This window comes from Agelaius tricolor, unplaced genomic scaffold (genome assembly GCF_023055355.1).
Source record: "Agelaius tricolor isolate 1412-34295 unplaced genomic scaffold, bAgeTri1.0.p SCAF_3, whole genome shotgun sequence".
Classification (NCBI taxonomy): Eukaryota; Metazoa; Chordata; class Aves; order Passeriformes; family Icteridae; genus Agelaius; species Agelaius tricolor.
In genome coordinates this window covers 60,531,394-60,554,392 of record NW_027269263.1, presented here as the reverse complement: position 1 = coordinate 60,554,392, position 22,999 = coordinate 60,531,394, and the positions used below count along the sequence as shown (strand labels likewise).

Genomic DNA, 22,999 nt, shown 5'->3' with positions numbered 1-22,999 from the left:
CTTTTTGACAAAGAAATTAGAATTTGGCAAATATCAGCCCTAGCTTGCCTTTTTTTTTAAATGCTATTTAACAAATTCAAAGGAAATGCAAAAACTAATAATAGTCACTTTAAAGTTGTCTCTCAAATATTGCAGTTGAACTTCCCTTCATCTACTAAGACAGTTCCCAGGGAGCATGCTAACATAAGTGATGATGGAAATATCCAGGAACAAGAAAAAGACACACATTTTATCACAGTAATAATTTTCTTGTCCTAGTATAAATCTCAAGTAAAAGCAATTAAGCCTTCCTTTTGTGAGAATAGTAGCTAAAAGCTAGAGGTTATCAATACTTTTTCAAAAGCAAGTGTAACATCTTCCTATAATATCTGTTAGTCTAAGTTTCTTCATATACAGAGAGATCTAAAAGCAAATTTTTTTTGTTAAAACTGATACTAATCTGACACTGAGATTTATGCATCAGCAACTTAACTATTATCTGAAAATATTAATTCCATAAAGTATTGTAGACCTTTTAATGACTGTTTTATTAATAGCACTTCCCAATACCAGTGACCATCTGGAACTGCTTCACCATCTGTGATCCCAATTTCAGTTCAGGAGGGGGAAATAACAGTGGTATTACACTGATTCTACAATATAAAACATTAGCCAACTAGACCTACTGTAGATGATTAATTTGTCTTTGCTTATAAGTGCACACTGAGGAAGATAAAATTAGCTCCTTTGATTTGTTGGCACAACATGGGTTTGTGAAATGGCCACAGGAAGCTGAAAAGATTAAATTGCTTTTATTGAAATCTGAAACGTGCAAAAGTTCATGGAATTTAGATGAAGAGAATAAAAGAGCTTTAATGGCATTTGAAAAGGTGGTGAATGTTTCCTTAAAGATCTGTGTCAAATGATGTGTTAATTATTACAATTTTTTAAAGCTAGGTAACAGAGGACCAGCAAAAGGAAATTGTCAACACTTCTTAAAAACTTGTACAGTTTATTAATGCCATATCAAAATAAACTGAGAAAATACTGTTTTATAAACTCCTACTTAAAATTAATATTATTTATATCCTATCTGAACGAAGTAGCATTTATTTCAAAATAAATGCCATTTTTAATTAAAAGCAGTTAATCCTTGCAGAAATGCTTTCCTTTTCTGCAGAGGCAGGAGAGTTAATTTGATCAATATTGGTTTTATTCTTCTCCTATTAAACTGGGCTAAAATGTTTCCATATGTTGGTAATAACATGTCTGCATTCTGCAAGGGCTGAGCTGATTTTTCTTTTGTTTCAGGGTATGTGTGTAGATCAATCTCTTTTCCTTTGCTAAGGCAAGATTTGTAAGAAGCTTCAAGGGATATAGGATATAATTTCAAAACCATTCAGGTCTTGCTTCCTAATCTGTATACATTGTGTGGGAGCCTGAACTTTAAAACTAAAAAAAATTTCAAAAACATTAGTGATTGAGGATGCAAATTGAATTGCATCTAACCAGTTGCATTGTCTACTTTCCTAACCGATGAAGAGACTTCAAAAAAAATCAGTTATCAGTCTGAGGTAGATAGTTCTACATTAGGATGAATCACTCTTCCACCATTAACTGTGGGGAATTCTGGACATCTGGATGGAATTGAATTGCTATCATGTTATACTTCTTAATTTTTTTAAGTTTTAAACTGTAGATTCCTAACCGGAACAAATTTCATTTATGAAAGTCTTCAGTGAACTGAAGAAAGCTTATACCAGTTTTGTAAGGAACAAGAAGATCCCCTGAAAAAGAAACCAAACATATATAGCATGAGATATGAGGCAAAAAATTACAAGATCATGTAAGAACTATCTGTCTTGTCACGAGAAAGTTCTGCTTTGTTGTCTGGATTTCAGTACAAGTTATAGCTTATGGGTATGCATTCAGTGTCTGGCTCAGACTCATCTATTTGACTGTACAGATTATATATAAATTTAATTATGAATGCTTATATAAGTACATTAGTACATTTATAATTATACATAGTTTTTATTAAATTAAATGTTATATGAAAGGGAGGTGTATATATATATATATTCCCCTCCCACACACATATGCATTGAATAGTTTATGTATAACCATGTAGAAATAAAAAAAAAAAAAATTAAATTACTATAGATTAAACTTTAAGAATATAAGGTAGATTGTTTAAACTTAGGCTAAACAAAGTCCTAGTGAATGTCACCCTTATTTTTGCATTAGATTGCTCATTTTTAGTAGACTGATGACCATTTTCCTTTCGACTTTCTGCTGCTTAATCACAGATACAAAATTTCCTCTGTCTTAAAGAAAGTATGTGATTAAGTTAAAAAGCCATACCCTGAAAAAATTTAAATAACTTGTGATTAATTTCCCTTCAGCATAGTGATTCAGTCTTGTTTCTTCTATTGCAGTCAAAAGGTTCTTCAGGCTTGACTCCATCCAGCACTCAAAAGAAGGTGAAGAGGACTCTGCCCAATCCACCTCCAGAGGAAGCAACAACAGGAACTCAGTCCCCATATACTTCTGTGGGATCAGTTTCACGGAGAAGGATTTGTAGGACCACCACTATGGCCAGAGCCAAAATTCTTCAGGATATAGACAGGGAATTGGATCTGGTCGAACGTGAGTCAGCCAAGCTTAGGAAGAAGCAAGCAGAGCTAGATGAGGAGGAAAAGGAAATAGATGCCAAGTTGAGATACTTGGAAATGGGCATTAATAGGAGGAAAGAAGCTCTGCTAAAAGAAAGAGAAAAGAGAGAGCGTGCCTATCTCCAAGGAGTAGCCGAAGAACGTGATTATATGTCAGACAGTGAAGTTAATAATACCAGGTCAACCAGAATAGAAACTCAGCATGGCTTGGAAAGACCACGTACTGCACCCCAGACAGAATTTAACCAGTTTATGCCACCACAAACCCAGCCAGAAACACAGTTTGCCCCTGCTACAAGCCCGTATGCTCAATATCAGTATTCATCTCCTGCCCTGCCAACTCAAGCACCAACTCAGTTCACACAGCAGTCACATTACCAACAACAGCAGCCTTTGTACCACCAGCAGGTTTCACCCTATCAGACCCAGACAGCATTCCAAACAGGAGGCACCATGTCCTTTACCCCACAGGCCCAACCTCCACCATCTCAACAGCCATCATATCAACTCCCATCACAGATGATGGTGATACAGCCAAAGCCAAGACAGACCACATTATACATGGAGCCTAAGATAACAACAAACTATGATGTAATTCGCAATCAGCCTCTCATGATAGCACCAGTTTCAACTGACAATAGCTATGCAGTTTCCCAGCTGGGCAGTAAATACTCTACCTTGGACTTAAGGATAGGACTAGATGAGAGAAACAGCATAGCAAGCAGCCCTATATCAAGCATATCTGCAGATTCATTCTATGCAGATATAGACCACCACCATACACCCCGAAATTATGTGCTGATTGATGATATAGGAGAACTTACTAAAGGAACAGGAGCTCTTGGTTCCAGTTTTAGCCTCCATGAGAAAGATCTGACCAAAACAGATCGACTTCTTCGCACAACTGAGGCCAGGAGAGCACAAGAAGTGTCAGACTTCCTGGCACCACTGCAGACTTCCTCTAGGTTACATTCCTATGTTAAAGCTGATGAAGACCCAATGGAGGACCCTTATGAGCTCAAACTTCTGAAACACCAGATAAAGCAAGAGTTCCGTAGAGGTGCAGAAAGTCTCGATCATCTGGCTGGTCTATCACAGTATTACCATGGGGAGGGCAGCTACAGGCATTTTCCAAAATCTGAGAAATACAGCATAGGTAGGCTTACTCTTGAGAAACAGGCTGCTAAGCAGCTCCCAGCAGCCCTCCTTTACCAGAAGCAGTCAAAGCACAAGAAAGCATTGATAGACCCCAAACTAACAAAGTTTTCACCTATCCAAGAAAGCAGAGACCTTGAGCCTGACTATTCAAGCTATATGACTTCTAGCACTTCAACACTTGGGGGAATCACTACTAGGGCAAGGCTTCTTCAGGATGATATCACTTATGGCCTTAGAAAAAACATCAGTGACCAACAGAAGTACATGGGGCCACCACTGACGTCATCCATTGGAGCAGGCCTTGGGACTGCACTAGGTCCAACAATGAGATCTGCACTACAAGATGAAGCAGACAAGTCTTATAGCAGTGGTAGTAGATCTAGGCCCTCATCTAGGCCCTCCTCAGTGTATGGGCTCGATCTGTCATTGAAAAGGGATTCTTCCAGTTCTTCTTTAAGACTGAAAGCCCAAGAAGCTGAACCTTTAGATGTTTCCTTTAGCCATGCAGCACCTTCTGGAAGAACTAAACCCACCAGTCTGCCTATTAGCCAAAGCAGGGGAAGGATCCCAATAGTAGCACAGAACTCAGAGGAGGAGAGCCCACTAAGTCCTGTTGGACAGCCAATGGGAATGGCAAGAGCAGCAGCTGGACCCTTGCCACCAATATCTGCAGATACCAGGGACCAGTTTGGATCGAGCCATTCATTACCTGAGGTCCAGCAGCATATGAGGGAGGAGTCACGGACTCGAGGCTATGATCGAGATATAGCCTTCATCATGGATGACTTCCAGCATGCCATGTCAGACAGTGAAGGTAAATTAGGCCTCAGACTGGTATCTTACTATCACAACGCAAATCCTCATTTCTATGCATGTGTCTGATTTTTGTTACACTTCAAAGACTGGTTCTTTTTCTGTTCTTTGGTGCATCTTCTGTGTATCTACATTTTTGGGGGTTGATTCGTTTTGTCGTATTTGATATTTTTTATTCTACCCTTACAGTTTCTGAATGGTGTTAAGCTACTATTGCATGCTACTATATTGTTGTTGATTTGCTTTCCTTTTGGTTTGCTTGTGCATTTTCCTTTTCACTTGTTTATGTCTACTTTTCAATGATACTGTGTAGAACATTCCATGTACAATACAGACTCTGCCATCAGTCTTTATGTGCAGCTCTCTCCAGTGACTGTGAATCATTGAACTTATTTGCAATAGTTTTTGCTGGGATTTGGAAATGATCTCCCAAATCTCTAAAAAACTCCAGTAATTTTATGTGCATGAAATTTCATGATAGAACACAAAAAATGATAATTCCATCTCCCGATGCACCAATTTAGATCTGTGTTTATATAGAAATAGTCTGTTCATTAAGTACATATTATATGTTAGAACCATATAGAGCTTAACGTGATAGCAAAATAACATTCTACATATGGTTTGTTGAAAGCATCCTGTCATGTGGACTTCTGTGCATTCAGAATTGTGATTATGTAAGATAATTTGTCTTTGAATGGTGCAAGACAATCTCATACTTCAATAAAGGACATAAAGTATTTTACTTTTGTTGATGGGTTATGCAGCGTAGCTGGTTTTATATGCACCCCATACACGTCTGCCAAATAAGCACAAGAGTTATCTTACTTAAGTTCATGAAAGGAAACTTTCTGATGTATTATAAATAGTGCAATTAAAAATGCTGCTTCTGAATAAGTACAGCAGAATGTTAAAGCTGATGTTGAGTTAATAATTGCAAATTATGTATCAGTTTTGTTTGAGTCAGTTCAGAATTAATATATTCTAAATTGTTTAAAAATCATAAAGACAGTTTGAAGGCAAATGAAATGAATATGTTCAAAATTGTATGCACTCCATTAACTTTTTCTTATGTGTATTTACTGCACAATAAAAGAGACTTTGCATGCGCTCTATTGTCTGTAAATGGCAATGATTGTCTCAGAAGACATATTTGCATGATTATGAAGTAGTATGGTTTATTTTTCACATTTCTACTAACCTCCGTTCATTATTGCATTATTGATTTTTTACACATGTTAAATCTTTCATAAGCATTAGAAAAAATTATCTATTTGCCTTTCTCATACATCATACTAAGGACTTTGTTCTGTAAGCTTTTCTTCATATTTCTTAGATATTTATTACCCCCTCATGAACTCTGTGTTTCAGGAGAGACTCAGGGTCATCAGCTTTTTTGATATTTATCAGAAGTTTAACTGTTTTTATTGTCCTTCGGTTCTTAGCACACAGAGTCCTATAATTAAATCTGAAAGCAGCTGAGAGGAACTCCCTGAGTTGAAACTCATATCATTCTTCCTAAATAAGCAGATGCTATCTTGTCTCCTCTCAGCTTGTGACTTTTATGGATCATTCTAGAGTCACATTGTGAAAGATACAGGACTTTTCCTCCTGAAAACTGAGGAGAGCCAACCCAGACCAAAAGATCCATTTTGCTGCTATTCTATCACAAATGAACAGGTCATGGAGAATTACATAGCTGCCCTACAGTGTGTTATAGTTCTCATATATATTTGTACAAGACATACATGAATACTTCAAGTTGAACACGTTTCAGTTTTAAATCAGTCTCTGATTAGTTAGACCCTGTCTGGTGTATTCTAATTCCATTCACATATTCTGTATTAGATTGATATGTCATTCAGGGCTTCCCCTTCCAGCAGTCTTTTTCTAATTTCTATCAAATTTTATCTTCACAAATGGCCTATTTCTTGGGAAACCAAAACACTTCACATTATTTTCAAATATGCAGTCTAACAGCAAGTAACCTGTATTGAAAATAATTAATATAATTCGAATGTAAGATAAAAAGTGTTCAAAAGAAGCAATTATATTTCTAAAGAAAGTCATGCCTTCTTTTTTAGGGACTGCACTCTTCTCTGTAGTGATCTGATGTCTTGACAGTGGACAGCTATTCTGGCATGTTTCATCCAACTTTTTAGCACAATTTGCTTTGCAGCTTCTCTTTATTTTAAGCAACTGCTGCGTGGTCTTGATGAAATTTCATTTAGAGAAATTAGTCTTAAGCATTGTCTTAGGAAAAATCTTCTTGTGCTACAGCTTGATTTATCATCTTAAAAGACATTTAAAAATTAAGTTAAAATGTTAAATTTGATTTGTTTTTCTTTTGTTCAAATTCAGAGACATGCATGACTTTCTGTTCATTTTTTATAGGTGACATCCCATAACAAATACTAGAAGAGAATGCAAATAGGACTTTGAGTCCAAACCTTCTGTTTTTCACTAAGTAAATACTGTAACAAATCTTAAAACCATGCTTCAGGACATAAGTAATAACACTGGGATTCCAAACTTCAAACAGGTTAAAAAAGTAGCCTTAGCGTCAAAACAGCACAATGTCCAGAGCTGCCCATTAAAAATAAACAGCATTTTGAGATCTTGAAACACCTGGGATTTTCTCAGGGTTCCCAGTACCATGAAAACTCTGATCCAGCAAACAGATCTCTGTCAACCACACAGCTGCCACTTTCCACACATTATTAGGTATGCTGAAGAAAATAATTTTCAAGAACACTGAAGCTAGTGCTCAATTTTATGAATAGAAATAGCCCTTACTGTTCAGAAGGTATAAAATGTACCTTTTCTCACCTCAAGTATATTTTTTCTTTTATATGCTAATTTGTAAATTCTTCAGCAGAGTTTAGAAGTTTAAAATTGAGATATCAAGACATCACGTTATCAACACAGTTGATTCCTTGTAATTTTTCATCTGTGGGATTTACAGTGATCACTGTTATTTCTCTCACTGAGGTTCTTGGATCCCACGGCCTGGAGTTCAATCTCACCTGGTTAATCTGTTTGGGTGGAACCACCTGGCTGCATTCTGTTAGCCTTAGAATAAAAGGATGACTTCTCTTAGGCTGTCAGTGGTTCATCTTGGCTGTTGTCAGGTTTCCAGCTGTGACAAATCCCAGCTGTGCAAGCCAAAACCAATGGGGTGTGTGTGGACATGTGAGTGTGGGGGGTATGTGTGCCTGTATATACATATATTTACAACTTCTTAAATTTCAATAAAATACACACATTCATCACAGTTTGATTACAAAAAAAAAAAAAAAAAGTAGGCTGCAGTAAGGAATTCTACATTTTCAAGAGTAGTTATCCAGGAAATGTTATTTCAACTGAGGCAGGAGGAAAAAAAAAATCATTCTTTCATCTGCTCATTTGATGACACAGATTGTGATAGCCAGCATTAGCATCTGGGGTCAGAATTATGTATTAGGTTCTTCATGTAAGCTTCAGAAAGAAGTTTTGTCAGGATGAGTCATGGACAAGCCTGCTTTGTGCAGGTACTGATCAACTGGCATAAATGTGTAAAGCATGAAATTTTTGCATGCTAGACAATAACTGCTATCAATTGTTTTATTGATAGCAGTTAATAACTAATCAGTAGTGAGATAAGAATCAACCTCTAATAATGTTTCTGGTAATTCATATGTTCTTATCTAAATAATATTAAATAAACCATTTCATGTTAGATTAAGTTTGTGCACAGTCATGAAGGAAGAGACTGTATAATATCAATCATAATATGAATCAAGATTTAAAAAATTTTTGAAGGCTTCTTATATTATATAGAATGTTGGTTTTACCACATACAATGTATTCTTTTCAAAAAATCATGCATATATATTATTCCTCTTTTGGAAAACTTTAAGAAAATAGTAATGAAAAACCACAACTTCCTTTTTTTCCCATTAACAGTTTTTTGAAATTATTTCTTAAACCAAATAGATAATGTTTATTTTCACAACTAAATAGGAAAGATTATTAAAATTACCATTTTTCCTTTTAAATTCTTTTCTGTGTCATGTTCATTCACTCTTGTTATTATAGCAAAAACTGGTATTATTTAAGTTTTACAATTGCTTGTGGTTTTGCTGAAACAAATATTGTCTTCCTTTGATTTCCAAATTTGTTTTGCTTAATAATGCATAAAATTCAAACTTTCCTTATATTCTACATTGAATTACCTGGACATTGCATTGGTTTACAATTGGCAACATAGAAGAAAACAGGGAATGATTCTGATACCAAAGGAGTGACACCTATGTCCCAATAGTCAGTAAGCATAAATATATCCATTTGCAAAACTGATTTCAGTGAAATGATGTTATTTGATCCCCAAAAGATGCCTAATACAACATTTACTGTTGTAAACAAAATATTAGTCTTGTAGAATTTTTGCAGAAAGAACATTAAAAATCCATACATAAAGGTTTGTACTGTAAAATCGGGGGATGGAATTAAAAATGAGAACACCTGTAATATTTCTGCTTAGAATTTCAGTTACATAGGTTGGTTTCCTATCTTCTTTGATTTGGTTTGATATCGATTCCATAAAGAGGTTGTAATTTTCTTATATGTAGTTCTAGATTATTTCCAAAATATTTTGAACAGTACTCAGTTCACAAATTTGGGAATTAGTGGAGTTTGCATTTTGAGGGTTTGTTATTTTGGGTTTTGATTTGGATTTTCTGAGTTTGGGCTTTTTTCTGAGTCTGCTGCAAAATACCTAATATGACTAAATTTTTCTCAACAAACATTTTAGAGATATGTGAAATCTGCAGTCTATTTCTTAGCTGCCAGAAGGAGGAAGTGGCTACAGCACTTGGTAGATATCTTCTGTATTTAATATCCATGGTTCTGACATAAACAGAATCTTCTCCCTTTGCTGTCTCACAGCTAAATAATGCTCAAGTTCAATGTCTCAAGTCTCACCTCTAACTTTGCTTTAGCTGCATGGCCAATTAGTAACCACTCTGCATGTTTGCTATGCACAATGCACATTCTTGCCCTTTGCCCAGCACTGGACCAGAGCATTTGACCTGTCCTTGGTTTTCAAAGCCTATCATCTCCGTCGGGAAGAAACAGATTGGTTTGACAAGCCCAGAGAGCCTCGTTTGGAGAATGGACACATCCTTGACAGAAGGCTGCCAGAGAAGTTGTCACACTCTCGACCACTAAGTCAACACCAAGATCAAGTAAGCTGTCAAATAAGATGTGCCTCTAGTTTTATAAATGATTGATAAGTTAATCATACTGTCCAACAGTTCCCATAGGAACTACAGGATTACTCAAAACCCAGCTGCTTTCAGCTGAAGTGCTGTTGAACCTGTATTCATCATCAACATTTGATGATGAAATTAGATTAACTTTCCTCTACAATTTAGTATTAATTTTTCAGGTTGTCTTTTGACTTCTGAAATATAACTGAAAATATCTATACCTTAAGTATTCCTATAGGTGAAAAGAAAAGGAAAAAAAGAAAACAGTCGAATTTTCCCTTACCAGCTTTATCTCGTCCAAATTCACTTCCCTTCTTTTAGTAGTTGAAGGAAAATAATTCCTTTGTCCTGTTGACATTGTTTCCACTTTCAGTTGGTATGATCCCAAAAGTCTGTGATTAATTATTGAATAAATTGGTGAGACTCTATCAATCTAATACTTAGAATATTTCATTTATTAGAGAGAGAAAGAAAAATACCATAGTCTGCTTTTTCAAGCTTGCCAACTTTAAAATATAGTTTACCTTAGGATACCATTCTATTTCCACTTTTTATTAACAAAGATTATGTATTTCAAATCTCTAAGGTCTTCAATTCCTTGTTTTAGTTGTCATTTTTACTGATTGATTTAGGTTATATCCTGATTTATTCTTATGTTTTCATTTAGATTACATTTTTACATGAGATCCAATGAAAGCAGTGAATGCATTTCCTCAAGACAAGAGGAAATTATCTCCAATTGCACCAGGGGAGGTTTAGATTAGATATAAGAAAAATATCTTCATGGAAAGGATGGTCAAGAATTGAAATAGGCCACCCAGGGATGTGGTGGAGTCATCACCCCTGGAAGTGTTCAAGAAACGTGGATGTGGCACTTGAGGACATGGTTTGTGGTGAACATGGTGATGGTACTGGGTTGACAGTGGGACTTGATCATCTTAGACACCTTTTCCAAGTTATTAACAATCCTGTGATTCTGAGAGAAGGAATTGCATGGCCCCTTTGTGATACTCAACAGCTTAAATTGCTCACGTTAACTTGTCAGACAGCATAAAACACAGGAATATCTCTGTCATGCAATCTTTAAAAGTTTTATGCTGGTGAGCATTTTCACTGACATTTGACAATTAAATGCAGGTTTTATGAAGCAACAGTGTAGATTTCATGAAGTAAGTGTTAAAATGTCTTACAACACAAGCTTTCATTTACTTTTCCCTCCTTTTCTATCCCCAGCATATATTGAGATTTACACACCCTGGGTTGTACTGAGCCTACTCATTTCTTGTTGAGAAAAAGGGCTTTACATGATATAATTCTTACAGCACTCTATTCAAATAGATCTATGATTCTATGAATCAACTTAATTGCATAATAAAGGATGCTTTTGAGTCTTAACATCTCTTAATATCACTGGCAATAGTTAAAAAATCCTGTCTCTCTGAGCACTTTAATCCTCATGAGAAGCATTAATTATTCTATAAATAGATAATTGTATTTTACCACTACAGCTTTCCGAGGTAAAATTGAAAATTTTCCTTGAAAATCAGGTTTGTCCAAAAGAATTACTGCTAACCCTGAGCTCTGTGATCAGGAGGTGGTTAGTAAGATACATTTAACTTTTAGAGCTCCAGAGCTTTTGTCCTGGGAAACAGTTCCTAAGCAAGGTCTTACTCACAGAGATCTGATCATTGCTTTTTTTCCTCATATAAATAGCACTACCCTAGGACTGGTTGAAAAAATTTGTTCAAAAATTTTCAGCAGGAAGGTTAAAGGGCCTAGGAGTTCTTGTTTTCCTGGATATTTCCAGGAAAAAGATATGTAATTTTTTTTCTCCTTCAAGCTGTTGCAATATCCCTGTGCTTATATGGAAATAGAGATACAGCATCAAAATCTTGCCAAAGGAATTTTTTTAAGGTTTTATGAAATATGGGATGTAAGTTGGAGAGTGAACATGTTCTAAATAATTCTATCTGATGCCATGTAAAGCCTCAGCAGAAGAGAAGTGATGTGTGTGGACAAGTTTTACAACAATTCCTTCTACTCTTTCCATCCAGGTTAGCTACTGTCAGTCACACATCAGTACAAAATAGTATCAGTAACTCTGCAGAAGGGAGAAATGCCAGGTCTCACCAACTCCACATCATCTACCTAATCAAAGTGTTACTCAGAGCTTGTGTACGTTAAGAGTCTTCTGTGAACATTTGTTTAAATTAACTTAAAAATATTTTCAGACACATCCAGAAATTAAATTGTTTTGTGACAAGATAAAAAGGGACAGCGATATTTTAAAAAAGTTTCATTAGCTTCATGATGAGTTGTGAAAAATTTAGCAATAGAAGAAAGTAAATCAGTGTTAACATCTCTATTTTTTAGTATTAGTATTATATTTTTAAGAGGTAAAGACAAATAAACCATATCAGGGCAATGAGAGTGGTGAGGCAAAGTAAGGCAAAGTAGGCACTCCCTAAGGGCTTTTTCAGCCCTGTGTATTATGAAAGAGTTACTGAGTTCATTGTGCCATGCTATCTGTCTCCTGTATCCACACCTTGGTACTGCACAGGAACCTGTAGTGCCCAAGTATGATGTACTCAAAATGTACAAAAATGGCAAGTCACTCTCCATCCAGAACCATCTGAACATATCCACCTTCACCCACAGCTTCCTTTGCTGCAGATGATTTCCTGAAATTGGTTAAGAGGGAAGTTTCCTGGTTAGCACAGGAATTAAGCCACTACAACTCCATTAATATCTCTTACTGAGCTCAAACCAGCCACAGAAAGAATAATTTACATCAATAGCACTAATCTGCTTGTAATCAGTGTTTCCAAATACCCTTGCTGGCTCTAAATTTGCTATTCTTATGATCTTCTCTGTTAAAAAATGAAAATATTTTAATGACCACTGTAATACGTGTATTCCAGAAAATTTTGATTCACACATGTGAAATATCAATTTTCTTACTAGATGAAATCAGAACTGCTTGATTACATCCCACAGAGCCTGTACAACAGAAAGTAATAAATAAAGCACGACCCTGAGCTTTTGAAGTAAGAATGCAGTGGAGTGACAACCCTGAACCACCAGTTTCCATGGATTTCTTATAAACCAGTAGATTAAGCTCACATACTGTATTATAAATATTAAAATATATTTGTTTCTATAGCAACTTCTGTGGTGCTATTTAGTATTCTGAAATCATGTTAAATTGCAGTTCAGTTGAATATCTTAATAGCCATTTCCCAATGTATTGATTCTGGACTGCTTCCCTGAGGAGGGTAAGACCTTATCAATGCATCATCTATTGTAGAATTCCCACTGACCACTGTTCACCTCAACAGTTTGCTGTCACTTCCAGTTCACCAGAAACTTCTTCAAGCCTCCTGACATCAAGTGGTTTTATTCTTATTATTTTCTGTGAAAATTATTTGCGTATCCTGAACTAAACTGGCTGTTACAAACAATTTGGAAAAGAACTGTAGGAGAAGATGTCAGGGCAGTAAAAGTTCATGACAAGGGCATGGACAATGAGAGTATATTAAGAGGATATAAGTAGTTTTTCAGTGAGGGGTTTTAAATACTTCCAGTCATTATAGGTGGGTCTTTTTAAGCCCTAAATGAATAATAAAATCCTAAACTCATCGTAATACCAGTATATTGCCATCAGTTCACTTAGGCAACAGTTTTCTAATCACAAGAAGAAGGCAAGTGTCCTAGACATGAAATCTTTTGAATGCATTCCCCTATTTCTAAACACCATAAAAAATGATATGCTTTTCTCTTCATTCATGAGTTATTACCATTTTCTTGAAATTTAAGTCAAGCCTTTTTAGGGGCACTTGGAAAATTAGAAGTTACGAAAAAAATGGGTCAAAAGGGGAGTAGTAGGGCTGAAATGAGAAAATGCCATTTGTGACAGAGATTCAGAAGTCTACCTGCAAACTTTTGTTCCACAGTTTACTTAGTTTTGATTGTTTTCCAACTGGTGAGGCGAATTTATTTTAAATTGTAGTAAACTGTTTTCTGTTAGAGACCTGGTTGCAGGGGGGGCATTTTGTGGTTGAGATTCTCTGGAAATATGATGAGAAATTGGAAATTTCCAACTTTAGTATAATTGTTCAAATATTTAATCTAAAGAGCGGATTGTTAGCCAGCCCCTTACTGTAATTCACAAAGGCATTTATCTGGCAGTGCCTCATTTCTTAGTCACTCAGAAATGTTTTTATCTCTGCATGCCAGAATGACTTTTGGAGCAAAGGTCAGCATTGAATTCACCTAATTGCAGAAGGAAATGCAACTCACTTTGCAATTTATTAATGAGCGGGAACATTGTATTTGTTGAGTTTTTATTCGGTGTGTCTTTTGGAAATTGTTTCCATCACTGGGGATCTATCAGCAGAAAAAACTTTCCACCTTGAGGATTTTGAGACAACTCTACATTTGTGCTCCGCACAGAGGAAATTTAGAGGTTCAAAGGGGCAAAACTACCACAGCTGGAGAAATTCTTGGTACCAGCTTGCACGGGCCTTGCGTGCTCATGCAAGTACCTGTGGTATTCAGAAATCAGGATGGATACTGCCTAACCCACCACCTCCAGCATGCACCATCTTGTTCATGGATATCCACCTGAGGTAAAGTTTTCCTTGAAAATGCTATTGCTCAGAGGACAGCAACCAACTGTAGCTGCTGAGAGTCACCTTATCAGGCCCTGTCTAACACCAGAAGAGGAGATGCAGCAACATTTAAAACCAGGAATGACTTTGGTAATCCAATCCAAAGCAGCTGATACATTATAGGTACGGCTATGGCCTGTAAAATACATTTCATTAATTTTATTTCTTAAACTTAAATACAGCACTGGGGAAATTTTTTCTTCTTGATTATCCTCTTTAACTTATATTATTCCCTTTTATGAGGCCTCCATAGTGTTTGTTTATCAGACAAAACACTTAAAGACAAATGGAAATGAAATGCATTTTTAAACTCATCTTTTATTAGAAGCCCTCAGCACAATTATTTCCCATTCATTCCATTTTTGGAGGGCCTTTGAGCTGACTAATAACACGAAACACATGACCAGAGCTTAAATTTCCTGAGGAAGAGGATGATATGCCAGTGCTAAACTGCAAATCAAGTGTACTGAGTGCTCCCAAAGAGGTGAGGAAGGATGACAGGGACACTTGGCAGAAATCTCTGGGGTTTGTAGCAGATATATGGGATCAAGTCAACTTTTGCCCTGTGCCCTAAATCTGGGCTTATGGACTTGTCCTCCACTCCTGCAGCTGGAAGGATGGCCCCTCTGCAGCAGTTTGGATTTCCACTGCCACAGTTGTATGGCTTCAGTGGGGTCCCTCCCTGCCTTCCCTGGGGAAATTGAGGGAAGAGTCAGCCAGAAGGGATTCCTGGCATATATTCAGGTGAAGGGAAACCAACTCTAGTGGATGTAAGAAGATGAGAACAATTGGAAACACAAAATAATTTGTGCTCTACAGATTTTGAGATATTCTAGTAAATTTTCAGATAAATTTTCAGGTAAATTTCAGAATAATGTGTGTAAATTTCAGATAAAAAAGCTCACTAATGATTAAAGCAAAACATCAAGAACAATGTAATTGCTGTTGGTATTATCTATTTACAGCAACCTCTGTTTTTTCCTATTTGTTCTGCTGCTTTCAGAAATGTTCTGGTCTGAAGGTAAAAGCCTAATGACATGTTTCATTTAAGTACTGATACCTACCAACAATAAAAACTAATATACTACCCTGGATGCTAATAAAATTTAATGCTTTTATTCAGGCCTATATAAATCACAAAGATTTATTCTTCTCATAAAGTTTTGGAAGTAATGAGGAAGTAATAGGCTAAAGAAGGAGACAGTCTATATTTTCTGATGTATTTGTTAGCAGTCATGTACAATATGGCATTGAATATTCTTGGATTGTTATTTATTAAAAAATGAAATAAGATAGAGCAAGTAAAATAATATGAATTGACATTTAAGAGCTGCAGCATTCCTCAGTTAAATTGAATTACTCACACCAAAATGGATCCCAGCTAAGGATCTATTTAAATGTGTTCGTATACTTATAAACTGCAATATTTCATTTTTTTAAATTTAATTCAAAATAAAATTAGATGCATTCTTCCAGATTTTTTACAATTTTAAGTAAGCTACCTGTGACAAATGCATCACTTTTATTGTTATATAAAACTTGTTGAATGCAACTTTTATTGTTATATAAAATTTGACACTTCTGGCAGTGTCATTAAAAACATAACACTCTCCCTAGCCATTAATGAGTGAGGAAACCTCATGGAACTTTATACACTCCTGGTAGTATTAGACTCTGTGTCTGACAAAATTCCATGATAAATTCAAATATCTGCCTGATCACATGTTCTGATTTATTCTGGAACACTTGTCTGCTATCACATCCATGATCTCCTTTATGTCTGACATTAATTACAGTCAATATTGCTCTTACTGTGTTAGGAGAGGATTTGAGTCTTCTAGATGCAACACCATTCACTGGACAAGTAACTGAATTATGACAACAGATGTATAAATTCTTCTGCTCACTGCAGGATTGAGCTAAGCAAGTCCCTTGACTTCTCAGTTTCCCTTCCCATCATTTATATGTGCTATCCATTCACTTCATAAACTCTCCAGGGCAGAACTAGGTTTGAAGTGCTTGGCTCAGGAGGAGCTTAATCCCTTTAAATGCTACTTAAATATAAATAATAATAATAAACTCTTGGCAGCAGGCTGCTGATGCACTCAAGCTGCTGCATTGCCATGCTGAATAGCATTGTCCCCTTGGCTCCTTGAGGCTGCTCCCTGAGCTCCCATCCTGGAGCAGGCTCAGTCACGCTCCCTCCTCTTGGTCTGGGTGCTTTGCCCAGGCTTGGAACCAACATGCAGAGGCAGGGAAGTGATGGGTTCAGCTCTGCTACCAAAAGACCAAAACTGCAGGCAAAGGGGGCTGTGATGGCTGTGGGGGAGTGTTGCCACCAACGCTCTGCAGAGGCATTTTGGTGTGGGCTCAGGGCAATCACCCCTGGAAGGTGGGTCAGTCCCTGCAGCTTGGCTCCTCCTATGCCCAAACCATAGGGCAGGTAGGATCATTTCAACAGGAAAACTGGCTCTTTAGAGTATGTTGTAGAATGTATTACTTTCAGTTTTGATGTGGTCTTGGATAAGCCCAGGTAAATGTTGCACATTTTCAGACAATGTAGTCCTACGAGTCTTAGTTTAGGTCTTTCACATGGCTTTTGGGATTTGAAGACAAAAGGGACATTTAGCCATGTGGTTTGGCTGAAACTAAAGCAGTAACTCATGGATGGTAACACATTAAACAAACATTTTGTTTGCATGTCTAAGAAAAGAATTTTATAAAAATACAGGAATAATGTTTTCTTTCTTTCTTATGTTAAAATTGGCTTGAATAAAGGACTAAGGTTGAGAGAAGCTACTGAAGAGAGTGACCACCTTCTAGTCACTCAGAAAAATCAGAACTAAAGCCATATTTGAAATTAATCTGGAGTTATGGGAGCAAATATTCATTATCTCATGGAAGGAATTTGCAGTTTGACAAATGTCTCCAAATTTGGGAGAGTTTTTGAATTGAGAAGTTGTGATATTTCCCTGGACGGAATAAGTTTGTTTGCTTTTTTCTGTTTCAACTGTCTGAAATTATTTATGCAATTGTTGTTGGTTTATCTTTTTATGACATGCATGTTTGTGTTCCTCAGATAAATGGGAAGCCCCTGCAGTACATTTTCCCTCATACAAGGCTCAAACTACTGAGAGACCCAAAGGACCACACAGTTTCAGGTAAAAAACCCTCTACCAGACATGATAATTAATTTGATTAGCATGAATTATACAACAGATTTCCAGTATTAAAAATAGTTCCTGTGTCTATGCAGCAGGAAATTCAGTGGTCATTTTAAATCTTGCTCATTGGCTATAACAGAAAGCAGCAGTGCATAAAAAAGGTCACGACATCTGTTCAAGATATATAAGCTATACAGACATTAAAAACAGAGAAAAATTGGTTGTGTTATCCATATGAACAGTCTGTTTTGCTGTTGCTTTTTATGTAACTCTACATTCTCTGCATGAGTCCTTATAAAATAAGCTTGTGTAGGTGTTCAGCATGTACAGAACTGAGAATTTTATTCTTTCTGTTCTGGATCGTGTCGTCCCCCCCCCCACTGCCCCCATAGAGGGGGTTAGGAGAACAATCAGATCCCATTTTTCTGTGATATCTTCACCTGGAGACAATTATCACAGGACTGCAGATTTATCCTCTTTTTTCCGAACACTGACATAAATGTTCATGTAAGTCAGAGTCTGCTTGCCAAGGAGATGAAAGTAGCAGAGGTGATGTTCATTCACCTCCCAGGCTGAGAGCTGGAAGGCAGTGTAATATTTTCATGTGTCAAATTGTAAAAGGACCTGGCACAGGTAAGGTCTGTCTGTCTGAGCTTCTGGAATTGTATCCATTCTCACATCTATATGGAACTCAAACTTATTTCAATATACTGGTTTTGTTCTTTCAGAAGTAGATGCTTTAAGTAGTTTTTCTGTGAAACCATCAGACTTTCTTTTAACTTGCTTAAAAGATTCTAATAGTGTGTGTCAAACTCTGTTTCTGCCCAGAAGTAATTACTGACTGCCAGCCCTGGTGTTCCCTCGAGCATTAAGCAGAAAGTGGCATGAACTTACTTGAATTGCTAAATATTGTTTTCACAGGGTTTCTGGCAGTAAAGTCTTGATAATTTCCATCCTCAGTACCTACCTCACATTTAGGGTGTTAAATGAATGCTCTGTATGCATGATGAGGTATTTTCTTGTTAGTCAGCGTAACACCCACCGATGATTTCAGACTGCAGAAAGACCCCTCCACCCACACAGCCCAGTCTGAAAGGAGCTGCCAGCTCTGCTGTGTGTCAGCCTGTGCTGCTCCAGGCCCTCCCAGTCCACAGGAACTCCTTGGCATCCTTGTGGGGATCTTTGCTCTGCGGGCTGATGAGTAATGCTGTGATCCAAGCTGCTGTCTTACTCAGAAATAAGAGGAATTACAACCACGCAAGTGTAAAGCTCATGATTTAGTGTTGCTGAAGCCTGCTTTCCTATGTAAAGTTACTCACCCTTATGCAGTGGGAAATGCCTATTCCAAATTCTTGATTAACTCTCATGCTGGCAGTCACAGCAACACACTGTGCCTCAGGGATAATGCCTTGTGAGCAGTGATGGGCAAACCCAAGGTGCAGATATTGACATCTCATTGACTAATGCCTTGCACAAATGAGGTCACATAGGATCAAAAATTTACACAGAGTCCTGATAAGCTTATATAGCCCACACTGGGATTTCTCACTACTATAGCTATATAATATTGTGCTTAACTTCTAATTGGAGAAAGCAAGCTTGGCTCTGTCTACAAGCTGCAGTCATATTTTTGTTTTAGTCCAGATACGCGCTTGGAGACCTGCACAGATATATTTCTGTATGATGCATACCTAGATTTCCCTACAAGTATTTAAAGGCCTAAATGCAAATTGTCCAGAAAAGAGCCAAAGGTAGAATAGGGTGGCCCTGAAACAGAAGAATTAGTTGTAATTTTCACTCCTTGTACATCTTTGAAGGACCATAACTCCTTGACTATGTACCTCCCTTCCTTCCCTTCTCTCAAGTCTCTGAATGATTTAACTATATGAAAACTCTCTTCAAATGTGCAGTGCATTATGCTTAGCCTTCAGCTTTCCAAATGACCTCTACCAGAGATAGGCACATGGTTTTAAAAATAATTAAATTTTATTAAACATTATCTGCAAACTAATAGTAAACATCTGTGTTTATTAACCAGAGTCAGAGGAAGACATAGAAGTCTATTATGCAGTAAAAGTTACTTAAAATATTGGTAAATTTAAAAAAAATTATACTTTTATACCATCACAGTTATCTCACTACAAGAGTTTTGGATATTCATATGGATGGCATGTCTGATTGCTTCCCCAGCTCATTTCTGTTTGTTTGTTTATTTGTATTTTTTCCCTTTGTATCTTTTTGCTCTTCTTTCTCCCTGCCCTTCTTTCTAATCAAAAGTACCAAAATGATTGCTGGATTCTTACAAGCCAGCTGGCCTGTGGTCCTGGGTGACCACAGCAGTGTGAACACTATCCATTGTCTCAGATTTCCTCACAGTTTGTACAGCACCTCCTCTGTCTTGGCTATGCACAAAAGCCTCTCCTATGTGATCCTTTCTGCACACGCAAGAGCAGTTTATACTTATGTTTTAAATGATCTGACTTCAGAACCAAATGCGCAGTTTGGTCAGTTCTGAAGCAGGAACTGTCTGTGGAGATGCCTGAGAATGACAGATTCTCCTCAGGGGATTCATGAACACACCTTCAGTGTACAGTTAGTGTATCCTAATTGGAGTGTGACAGCAGGAGTTACATAGGGAAATGTCGTAAAATACAAAATTCCCACTTGGAGAGTTCCTGTGACTGTTGATCAGCTGCTTTGCTGGGAAACTGGCCAGTGCTTCTGCCCATTATCTCATCTCATCTCACTGGAGTTCTTGGGCCAACCTGGGCATTAATGATTCAGTGTGCTGGGTCAGCCCAGATAACCAACTCTACCACAGCAGCTGTAATTGTAGGACAAATTTCATCCTAATATCACCTTTATAAGTTAAATTCCACAGGTCTCATCATAATCTTACCACAGTAGAACTTGCTGCCTGACTATGAATGCAAAAATTGTCACATTCTGAATATCAATAATAAGACTAATCCCAAATATTTTAAAATTTGGGCTTTCCAGCTACATATTATGTGCACATGTATTTGGTTTATTTGCTTTCTTGATTAATGAAAACTGACTCTGAGATACAGATGCCTTTGATGCCTCTTACATAACCTGGCATAATTTTGCACACAGAAGCATATAATGTGAATTTTGGCATGTGAATGAGGTGTTTGAAGATTGAGGAACAAAGCCAAAATTGTGATGGCAAGAGAATATTAGTGCTGAATGAAAAATAATTATATACTTGCTCACTGTCTGCTCTCTTGAAGGTTCTTGTTTCTTTATTAGATACCACAATCCAGAGCATGCAGATCTACTTTTTGAGATATGCAGTGTCCCCTCCTCAGACCATGAGAGGTGTGAAGGACTTTCCCAGGATTAACTCTGCAAAAACTAATTAAAAATTTGCAATTAAGAAAAAAAAAAGAATTGGCATCACAGATGTGCTAATGTGCCAAAGCAATGAGGGCAGTGCTCAGTGAATGATAATATAGCAGTGTTTAATGCTCCAGAAACTCACTGTTTGTTTTCACTGAGAGTCCCTTGTTTCTTTTGGATCCTTCAGCAGAGCAGCATAAGTGCTGCTTTATACTGCCAGAATTTTCTCTTCTGTTTTTTATCACGCCATCATTATATTTGAAAAAGTGAATTAAGGATGTGGCTATTGAAGGTAATGAAAGCACTGGCAATACCTTTGGAAATGTTGCAAAGGTAACTTACATTGTGTTATTCCAGATCAGGAAGCTGTTTAGGCACACTCAGGGGGAAAATCCAACCAGGCAGACACATCTCAGTAGGTCTATAGGTACAGTGAATGCACTCAGTCAAAAGTAATTTTTACTTCTTTACCTCACATAGGCTGAGTCAGAAGTAATTCTTCCTTTTTGATAGGAGGGATGTTCTGTGTTTCCAGGAAAAAAAAATGTACCTTTGAGCAACCAGACTGTCTGTGTTGGGGAACATCCTCTTCAATTCTGGTAAAAAAAAAATAAAATAAAAAAATAAAAAGGCAGAGAAACGATTCAGAAAAATCTGCAACCTTTGTAGTGGAGCAAAGACGTGAATTAGGTGGTTGGAAGAAGAGTGCATCCCTAATCTCTGCCCCAGCAGTGATGTCAGTGAAACTGCAAGTAGAATTACAGGGTAGCTGTAATGCTGTACACACATCAGACATGCCTCATACTCTCCCTAAGGATTGCTAATTCCTGCAAACAACACTACAGTGTTGTTTCTGCAGTGTGCCAGCTCATGCAGTGCTTACTTGGGTGGAGAGGAAGGGAATTCAGAGTTTTTCTGTATCAAGTCCTCACCACTATAGTCAGTCTCTAAATAAACAATCCTATACATTTAGGATTCTTTCACCTCCAAGTTCAGCAAAATTAGTTCTTACAGAAAAATACTAAAGGGCAATGAATATGTGATTAGTAACCAGTTAAAAACATGTCAAATATAGTCACAGTCTATGTTCAATGTGAGAAGTCAGAGTGAGAACTGCAACCTATCTCCTGTCTTCATGCTCTTAGAGGATTACCTATCCTACTTCTTTCATTTAATGTTGGGAAGAATTGAGATAATTTTCACAAAAAAGCAATACCCTCCTCTAATATTCCCTTGTCACTGGGGAAGGACTTAATCCCTAATTAATGGTCATCATTCCCTCAAACACTCACTCCTTACCAGAGATGTGGCACAGAAGGTAAAACCCATAAACAGAAAGGGACTGAGCTGTTGCAGTCAGGCTACATCAGAGATTTTCCTGGGAAGTCACGTGGTAGTAAATGAGGACAGGACTGGAAATAAAAAGAAAAAGAGATGTTTGGTTTTGTCTTAATATCAATTTTAGAAAGAACTCAGTACCATTAAACTTTTCTAAATAAACAAAGAAACAAATTCTTATGTGTGCTAGAAACACTTTGTAGAGGTACAGACCATATATTCCATTTATGTCTCTTATCTACAAATTATTTTAATTTGAAAAACACTCGTGTGTGTATTTAAAATACTTTCCATTAAATCTTTTTGGCAGTTCAGTTGTTTATGCATATTGCAGTATATGAACACTTGAGATTTTGAGAAGAGGAAGAGAGTTGAAGATGTGGAGTGGAGGTAATTGAGAGGGCAATGTGTCTGCTGGCTATAAAGGTTGCATTTGTTTTCATAGCACAAAAGGCTGCATAAACAGATCACTGCAACACTGAATGTTAGAGTTCAGTCAAGCCCCCAGATTTCCATGGAGGTTCAGCTGTCAATCAGTGGCACCTATTGAGCCATTGGTGTCTATCAGTAAACACAGATTAAACTCAGTG

At 37.0% G+C, this 22,999-nt stretch overlaps 1 protein-coding gene across 9 annotated transcripts in view; it reads left to right on the top strand.

The window, feature by feature from the left end:
• The window catches only part of PCLO (piccolo presynaptic cytomatrix protein), a 323,553-nt gene that overhangs the window by 181,365 nt on the left and 119,189 nt on the right, over nucleotides 1-22,999 (top strand). For all 9 annotated transcript variants that reach the window (XM_071424030.1, XM_071424028.1, XM_071424025.1 and 6 more), the window contains exons 7-9: nucleotides 2,418-4,626; nucleotides 9,714-9,850; nucleotides 17,624-17,705. In XM_071424030.1, the coding sequence (XP_071280131.1) occupies nucleotides 2,418-4,626; nucleotides 9,714-9,850; nucleotides 17,624-17,705 (2,428 nt within the window). The remainder of the gene's footprint in view (nucleotides 1-2,417; nucleotides 4,627-9,713; nucleotides 9,851-17,623; nucleotides 17,706-22,999) is intronic.